The 9,662-nt window shown below is 33.5% G+C and overlaps 1 protein-coding gene across 12 annotated transcripts in view; it reads right to left on the reverse strand.

The window, feature by feature from the left end:
• LOC142350582 (protein Wnt-3a-like) overlaps window positions 1–9,662 on the reverse strand; it is a 55,831-nt gene that overhangs the window by 19,491 nt on the left and 26,678 nt on the right. For all 12 annotated transcript variants that reach the window (XM_075402453.1, XM_075402447.1, XM_075402456.1 and 9 more), the window contains exons 4-7: window positions 9,477–9,590; window positions 8,577–8,709; window positions 8,215–8,344; window positions 6,036–6,256 (exon numbers count right to left, since the gene is read on the reverse strand). In XM_075402453.1, coding sequence (XP_075258568.1) covers window positions 6,036–6,256; window positions 8,215–8,344; window positions 8,577–8,709; window positions 9,477–9,590 — 598 coding nt within the window. The remainder of the gene's footprint in view (window positions 1–6,035; window positions 6,257–8,214; window positions 8,345–8,576; window positions 8,710–9,476; window positions 9,591–9,662) is intronic.

Genomic DNA, 9,662 nt, shown 5'->3' on the forward strand with positions numbered 1-9,662 from the left:
GGTGTTCTATGTTACCCATAATATTTTGGTAGTATCTCCTATCCATATGGATTGTTATAAACCAAAAAGTTTTACTATAAGGTCAGTACTTCAAAAAGTGAAACTTAAGACGTTCGTTCTCGCATGCTGTCGCTGTTGAGTGGAATAAAGTCTCATTTGATTTGAAACTGATACCATCTGAAATTTTATCCAGGCGAAAACTCAAAACTTATCTGTTTTAATTTTCCTGCACTGTTGAGATTTTAAGTGGTGCTTAAACCAATAATAATAATAATAATAATAATAATAATAATAATAATAATAATAAGAAATGTAAAGTTCTGAAGAGATGTAAAGAAATGTAAAGAAATGAAGTTCGGAAAAGCAAAAAGTTCGTCTGTTTTTTTTTGTCAAATTGCTTTTTGTTTCTTGACTATTGAGTGTAGGCGGGCCAATGCAATAAAACAAGCGTGTGTCAGGCTAACGTTAGCTATGATGTAGAGTTTCACAATTAATAATATATAAAGTAAAGTTTTGCTATTTCGTCCAATGTTTCTCAAAATTCATCTCTTAATTAAAAAGTATGATCTAACCCTATGGGTCAAGGAGTTGTAAAATGTTGCCTATACTGTTTTCGTAATATCTGCTTTTCCTATGGATTGCATTAAACCAATATTTTTTTGCTTTGGGGTCAATACTTGAGAAATTGGTACATTAGAAAGTAAAGTTCGGAAACGCAAAAAAATTGTCTGTTTTTAATGTTAAATGCCTTCTTATTTCTCGACTATTGGGTCTAGGTGGTTCAATGTGATAAAAGAAACGTGTGTCAGGCAAATGTTGGCTATGATGCAAAGAAGTTTCAAATTAGTGTTATATAAATTCAAGTTTTGCAATTTTGTCAAATGTTCCTCTAACGTCGTTTCTTATTTCAAAATTATGATGTTACCCCAAGGGTTAAGGAAATGTAAAATGTTGCCTTTACTATTTTAGTAGTATCTCCTATTCATGTGGATTGCAATAAACCAAAAATTTTTGCTTTGGGGTCAATACTTGAGAAAATGGTACATTAGAAAAGTAAAGTTCGGAAACGCAAAAAATTCGTCTGTTTTTAATGTAAAAATTCTTCCTATTTCTCAACTTTTGGGGTCTATGGGGTTTAAAGTGATAAGACTAACGTGTGTCAGGCTAACGTTGGCGTTGATGTTAAGAAATTTACGATTAGTGTTATATAAAGTCAAGTTTTGCGATTTCGTCAAATGTTCCTCTAACGTTGTTTCGTTTTTCAAAAATATGATGTAACCCCAAGGGTTAAGGAAATAGTATAAATGTTGCTTATACTATTTTCGTAGTATCTCCTATTAATGTGGATTGCAATAAACCAAAATTTTTTGCTTTGGGGTCAATACTTGAGAAATTGGTACATTAGAAATGTAAAGTTTGGAAACGCAAAAAATTTGTCTGTTTTTAATGTTAAATGCCTTCTTATTTCTCGACTATTGGGTCTAGGTGGTTCAATGTGATAAAAGAAACGTGTGTCAAGCAAATGTTGGCTATGATGCAAAGAAGTTTCAAATTAGTGTTATATAAATTCAAGTTTTGCAATTTTGTCAAACGTTCCTCTAACGTCGTTTCTTATTTCAAAATTATGATGTAACCCCAAGGGTTAAGGAAATGTAAAATGTTGCTTATACTATTTTAGTAGTATCTCCTATTCATGTGGATTGCAATAAACCAAAATTTTTTGCTTTGGGGTCAATACTTGAGAAAATGGTACATTAGAAAAGTAAAGTTCGGAAACGCAAAAAATTCTTCTGTTTTTAATGTAAAAATTCTTCCTATTTCTCAACTTTTGGGGTCTATGGGGTTTAAAGTGATAAGACTAACGTGTGTCAGGCTAACGTTGGCGTTGATGTTAAGAAATTTACGATTAGTGTTATATAAAGCCAAGTTTTGCGATTTCGTCAAATGTTCCTCTAACGTTGTTTCGTTTTTCAAAAATATGATGTAACCCCAAGGGTTAAGGAAATGTTAAATGTTGCTTATACTATTTTCGTAGTATCTCCTATTAATGTGGATTGCAATAAACCAAAATTTTTTGCTTTGGGGTCAATACTTGAGAAATTGGTACATTAGAAAAGTAAAGTTTGGAAACGCAAAAAGTTTGTCTGTTTTTTATGTAAATTGCCTTCTTATTTCTCAACTATTGGGTCGATGCAGTTTAAAGTGATAAGAGTATTGTGTTTCAGGCTAACGTTGGCCTTGATGTAAAGAAGTTTTCGATTAGTGATATATAAAGTCAAGTTTTGCGATTTCGTCAAATGTTTCTCTAACGTTGTTTCGTTTTTCAAAAATATGATGTAACGCCAGGAGTCAAGGAGTCGTTAAAGGTTGCTTATACTATTTTCGTAGTATATCCTATTCATGTGGATTGCATTGAACCAAATTTTTTTGCTTTGGGGTCAATACTTGAAAAATTGGTACATTAGAAAAGTAAAGTTCGGAAACGCAAAAAATTCGTCTGTTTTTAATGTAAAATTTCTTCCTATTTCTCAACTTTTGGGGTCTATGGGGTTTAAAGTGACAAGACTAACGTGTGTCAGGCTAAATTTGGCATTGATGTTAAGAAATTTATGATTAGTGTTATATAAAGTCAAGTTTTGCGATTTCGTCAAATGTTTCTCAAAAAGTCAATCGTATCTAAAAAATGTAATAAGACCTTCTGAGTCAATTAGTTGTTCAATGTTTCCCATACCGTATTGGTAGTGCCTCCTATCCATACAGATGTTATAACTACCCGAGATTTTTCTATTGGGTCAATATTTCAGAAATTCTTACATAAAACAGGTGAAGGTCGGAAACGCTAATTTTTCTTACGTTTTTTATGTTAAAATTAGTCTCATTTCTTTACTTCTGAGTCTAGGCTATTCAAATTGATAAAACAAGCGTGCGTTAGGCTAACGTTGGCCATGGATCAAGAAAATTTTGCCTTAGTGATATATAAAGTCAGGTTTTGCGATTTCGTCAAATGTTTCTCAAAAAGCCAATCTTATTTAAAAAGTGTAATAGGAGCTTCTGAGTCAATTAGTTGTTTAATGTTTCCCATACCGTATTGATAGTGCCTCCTATCCATACAGATGTTATAATTACCCGAGATTTTTCTATTGGGTCAATATTTCAAAAATTCTTACATAAAACAGGTGAAGGTCGGAAACGCTAATTTTTCTTACGTTTTTTATGTTAAAATTAGTCTCATTTCTTTACTACTGAGTCTAGGATATTCAAAATAATATAACAAGCGTGCGTTAGGCTAAAGTTGGCCATGGATTAAGAAAATTTTGCTTAATTTATATATAAAGTCAGGTTTTGCGATTTCGTCAAATGTTTCTCAAAAAGCCAATCTTATTTAAAAAGTGTAATAGGAGCTTCTGAGTCAATTAGTTGTTCAATGTTTCCCATACCGTATTGGTAGTGCCTGCTATCCATACAAATGTTATAACTACCCGAGATTTTTCTATTGGGTCAATATTTCAAAAATTCTTACATAAAACAGGTGAAGGTCGGAAACGCTAATTTTTCTTACGTTTTTTATGTTAAAATTAGTCTCATTTCTTTACTTCTGAGTCTAGGCTATTCAAATTGATAAAACAAGCGTTCTTTAGGCTAACGTGGGCCATGGATCAAGAAAATTTTGCCTTAGTGATATATAAAGTCAGGTTTTGCGATTTCGTCAAATGTTTCTCAAAAAGCCAATCTTATTTAAAAAGTGTAATAGGAGCTTCTGAGTCAATTAGTTGTTCAATGTTTCCCATACCGTATTGATAGTGCCTCCTATCCATTAAGATGTTATAACTACCCGAGATTTTTCTTTTGGGTCAATATTTCAAAAATTCTTACATAAAACAGGTGAAGGTCGGAAACGCTAATTTTTCTAACGTTTTTTATGTAAAAAGTAGTCTCATTTCTTTACTACTGAGTCTAGGCTATTCAAATTGATAAAACAAGCGTGCGTTAGGCTAACGTTGGCCATGGATCAAGAAAATTTTGCCTTAGTGATATATAAAGTCAAGTTTTGCGATTTCGTCAAATGTTTCTCAAAAAGTCAATCGTATCTAAAAAATGTAATAGGACCTTCTGAGTCAATTAGTTGTTCAATGTTTCCCATACCGTATTGGTAGTGCCTCCTATCCATACAGATGTTATAACTACCCGAGATTTTTCTATTGGGTCAATATTTCAAAAATTCTTACATAAAACAGGTGAAGGTCGGAAACGCTAATTTTTCTTACGTTTTTTATGTTAAAATTAGTCTCATTTCTTTACTTCTGAGTCTAGGCTATTCAAATTGATAAAACAAGTGTGCGTTAGGCTAACGTTGGCCATGGATCAAGAAAATTTTGCCTTAGTGATATATAAAGTCAGGTTTTGCGATTTCGTCAAGTGTTTCTCAAAAAGTCAATCGTATTTAAAAAATGTAATATGACCTTCTGAGTCAATTAGTTGTTCAATGTTTCCCATACCGTATTGGTAGTGCCTCCTATCCATACAGATGTTATAACTACCCGAGATTTTTCTTTTGGGTCAATATTTCAAAAATTCTTACATAAAACAGGTGAAGGTCGGAAACGCTAATTTTTCTTACGTTTTTTATGTTAAAATTAGTCTCATTTCTTTACTTCTGAGTCTAGGCTATTCAAATTGATAAAATAAGCGTGCGTTAGGCTAACGTTGGCCATGGATCAAGAAAATTTTGCCTTAGTGATATATAAAGTCAGGTTTTGCGATTTCGTCAAGTGTTTCTCAAAAAGTCAATCGTATTTAAAAAATGTAATATGACCTTCTGGGTCAACGGAGGTGTTCAATGTTACCCAAACTGTTTTGGGAGTGCCTTCTATCCATAAGGATTGTGAGGCACCAATTTTTTCTTGTTTTGAGGTCTTCGTTTAAATTTTGGGGGTTAAAATGGTTTTTTTAAAAAAAAAACTCGATTTTATGTTAAATGTCCATCCCTTTGTGCCCTTACAGGCACCTTCTCCCATTGTGCTGTATTTTAATTGTGCTTTGTTTCTTTCTTCTATGTTGTGCTATAATATTCCTGGCCTATCCGGGATTTTAGATTTTAGCTATATATATATGTCTTGGAAAAAAAGAGCCTCTATTTTTGCTTATTCTGCAAGAAAAACAGTCTGTTTTCCCTTGTAGTTTAAGAAGCTCATGAGGACTCACGAAAAAACCAAGACTCTTTAAATGCCTCGTTTCAGTTATGGATAATTAGTAGCCATAGAACTTCATATTATGAAAAAGTTGTAATCATAAAACTTCATTTATGAATAAGTTTTAGTCATAGAACTTTCATTTATGACAAAGTTGTAGTCCTACCAATTTAATATGACTTTTTGAATGTATGAAGTCTATGATCCATAATATGAAAGTTCTATGATTAAAACTTTTTGTCAACCCGGGTAGCGCTATAAGAGTTGATTCGAGAAAATCTTTGAGAAACAAATAAATTGTTTTTAAGAGAGCGAAAAAGATAAATCTCACAAGTGTTGTTCACCAAATCTGAAGTTTTGAGGAAGTGGATCATATCTACGGAAGAAACAATTCCTTAGGCTGGATAAATTATTGTTCGGAATGAAACAAATTATGAACAAACATCTTTTCCTTTTGGAAGAGAAAAAATTTCCGCCTATTTTATTGTTTCACAATTTTTTCGCTTAAAATGACTGTGGCTACCGAAAGCAAAAGTTAAATTTTTTGGACAAACATAAATCTTATTGCATGATTTTATTAGCTGTTCGCACAATTTTTTGAACATGTTTCAACGTTTTTTTTTTCAAACAGCTTTTCCGTTTGTGCCCCTCCCCCCAGCACGTTATGCTCCCCCCCCCCCCCCCCCAGTTACAGAGCACGTGCTATTAAATAGTAAATCATAATGTAAAAATATGGCACGTGCGTCTGGGGAGATGCAAATAATATGCTCCCACTAAGCTGGGTGGGGGGGGGTGGGTTGTTACAAATGAAAAATCCAAAAATCTGACAACTGATGCGAAAATTACCATTTGTGATACGATTTGGTCTGCAGTAATCTTCGCTTGCATTCACGTGTGCTAATCTCCACTCTTGTCCAAAGTTCTGCTGTTTCTGCAGTTGTCGCTCTTTGAAGTCCAAAGCAGGCATGTCAACTCTGTTGTTTTTAATCCCTCCTCTCCCACTGTAAGTGACGTCATACAATTGACGTTTGTCGTTTATTGTCACCTCCATGCTGCTTAGGTACTTCCTGAAAAAATGGGTGTTAGGGTCACGGAAAAGTAAATGGTTTCGCGCTGAAAGTAAGCAACTTAGTTTGGAATGAAACCATTATACTCTAGTCAAACTATAATAGATCATTCATAAAAAAAAACAAAATTGTTTACAATTGATTGTATAATAAAGTATTATTACAAAATTTTACAAAACCAATTGCAAACTCTTACAAATTTGACATCGATTTGTAAACTTGTAGCCATTTGCAAATCGTTCTCGAAATTATCAAGAAGTATTAGAGCAACTCTTTGCTCGTTATGTTGATTCAATGTCAAACACCATTATAGTGAGAGTAAAGTTCGGGACCTTTGCGGGTTGCGACCCCACAATCTCTTAATTGATTGCAATCCTGTGCTCTCCACTGAGCCAATGGGTCCACATTGCGAGTCTTACTATGCTCTCTCTTATATTGAGCTATCATTTCAAACTCCATCATGTGGTCACAACTCATTAACTAGAGATCAAAATTTTTTTCTCGAAATAACATATGTACGTTCCCAAATCTGCTTGGTTAATGTCTACTTTTAAAATAACATTACTTATGGTTAAGTATTCGTTTGACTATTTTTGGTATCCCATGCTTTATAATTTCCGTAAAGTAGGCAAAACAATCGAGCTGAACCCAACGATTATCATCAATCTCTCGACAAAATGTTTGTGTGCTACAGCAAAGATCCTGAAGAACTTGTTGGTATCGTAATGCAACAAAACCACCGCAAATTGTTTTGCGAAGTGTTCAAATCATTCAAACTACTGTGTGCAGTTGGTCTCATTTTCATCATAACATACGAATTTGAGACTCCAATAAGTATTCAACAAAAAACCAATTTCATTTTTTTTTTAGAAAAGAGTATCGTAAGACTTAAGTGTAATCATTAATGTATAGTCTTTTCAAGTGAAGTGAAATTTAAGTATTGATGATGAAATTTATCTTTAATTGTCTTTAATTGTCCTCAAAAAGCGTGAAACAAAAGAGACGAGACAAATTTCAAAAATCAATCAACGTTTCTTGTAGACACTTATTCAATTTCAAATATTGAAAAAATCACTTGCTGTTGAGATAGATTGTCATGAACACAAAAAGTTAAAATTTTATCAAGAGTTTGAATTAGAGCAAGTTTCATGCACGTAACCCGACAATTAGATAAAAATCACCACAAGATCTTCATGACAATTTCAAGAAAACGAAAACAAAATAAAACAAAAAACACAAGAAGCAAAACAAGAAGAAAACTACAATGGGCGGAGAGTTTCCATAAGATGTGCCTTAACGATTAATGGGTGAGGAGACAACGCTGTCTCAAAATAACTTGCAATTTATTTTCTCCGGTTTTTGAGAAAAGCTCACGGAAAAAAACACACAATTTTAGATAGGAAATAAACCCCCACTTGACTATTAAAGAGCTGCGCATTTAGTGCATTTGGTTATGCCTCGCAAAGCAATGGCCATGCCTTACCGGCCCGTGGGACTTGATATGAGATTAGCACAACGGAACAAATTATGACGACAAAAATTTTAATTTAAAATAAGTTTATTTCCTATCTGAAATTCAGTGATTTTCTCCGCGGTGGAATAAGACCCTATTTTTCCGACAAGTTCGTAAACATAAACCATAAATAGAACGACCACTTCACAAATGTGACCTTTTGAATTTCCTCTGAGAACTTTTTAAAAAAAAACTTAATGAAAATTGCAATAAAAGGAAAAAAGCTGTGATAAGAACGAAACTATTATTCGCTTTTTACTGAGGGTGATCCAACATACTCGACTTTTTTTCAAAAAGTACAAAAGCTATTGCATTGGAAATTTTTCTGCTAAACTTTATATTTTCTCATGTTCAGTTAAAAGATTATCAGCAGGAAAACGAGAATTTTTAAAAGGAAAACGAATAATTCTAGCAGTTGAATCAATTAAATAAAACGAATACTGACCGTTTCAGCCTATCAGCGATAGTCTTCATATCTTGTGTTTTGACCCAGCACGTCTTGATAGTACACGCCCCACTCTCTCCATGACACGCACACTTCTTCTGATGAGACTCCATTGCTTCCACTACTCCACCTGAAAAGTGGAACATTTGCATTATTTTTGGATCTATTATGTTTTCAACCCCGTTTTGTTTACCCCTGTTAAATGATGTATTCTTTTATATAGTCTACTATATAGCTCTTTGTGTACCATTAAAAAATAAAAAAAAATAGCACGATGCTGTTGAATATTTCTAATGTTAGTTTAAGTTCATTAAAATTCAAAGAAATTTAGCCGTCATTTGATAACTGGAGTGTGTACATACCAGCAATGTTGTGTCTGGTGACAGCATAGTCGGAGGAATCTCTTTTGGAGAGTGACTTGAAGAGAGTAGTGAGGAAGTTGTATGCCAACTCATAGCCCACTTTGAAGTTGTGGTGACACACTTGTTCATCATTCTGAATACCAATTACAATCAATTACAACTAATTAATATGGATCATCGCACTGTATTACAAAATCATGAGCCACCGATTTCTGCTAACTCAATACAATTGTTTTGCATAAACATGAATGCTTCATAAGGACCCCATCCTCAAAAACCCGTGAGCGTAATACTGGCAAACAAGAACATTTTTTTAACTTTTTAATTTTTTTCATTTTGATTTTTTTTTCGGCAATTGTTTGACTGTTAGTTTTTTGATAACCTTGTAAGTCGGCTGATAATCTTTGCTACATCAAGAATCCTAATTCTTTGCTAGATTTATATCTGGACTCGACAATGGTACTGGATGATTTATGAAACTTGATGCAAGAATGCAACTATGCTGGATCATTTTGTAAGATAACACGAGTGTTATTTGACTTAAATGAAATCTCGTATTACTTGTCAGCGTGATTCAAATATTTAGACTAAAAAAATTTAGGAACCAAGTGCAATGACGGCAATGATCAATATTGATTTCGTAAGTTTTACAGATAACTAAACTTTTGAATGAGATTTAAAAAAAGCGAAATTAACCGGTAAAAGCGGACTATAATCGAACAATCTGAACAAAAACTAATTTAAATGGAACTGCAAGTGTTTGTAGAGAACTAAATTCTAGACAACAAATTTCCTTGGACAATAGAGATAACGAAATGCAAAATTAACCGGTAAAAAGCGAACTAATCATCAATCGGAACAAAAATCTGATTTAAATGGTACCACAAGTGTTTGACTTACATTGCCAGGGTCCTGCTGGTCTCCCTCCCCACATGAACATTCAGTTGATAGTGTTCCTTCTCCACATGCTCTGGCTACACTCACTGCTGCTCCTGCACCCACGAACGCCTCCACCTACACAAACATGGATCAAAAAATGGGGACTGTTTTCTAACCTACTGGTAGAGATACTCTTTATACTATTAC

This window comes from Convolutriloba macropyga, chromosome 12 (genome assembly GCF_964194025.1).
Source record: "Convolutriloba macropyga chromosome 12, txConMacr16.3, whole genome shotgun sequence".
Taxonomy (NCBI): domain Eukaryota; kingdom Metazoa; phylum Xenacoelomorpha; order Acoela; family Convolutidae; genus Convolutriloba; species Convolutriloba macropyga.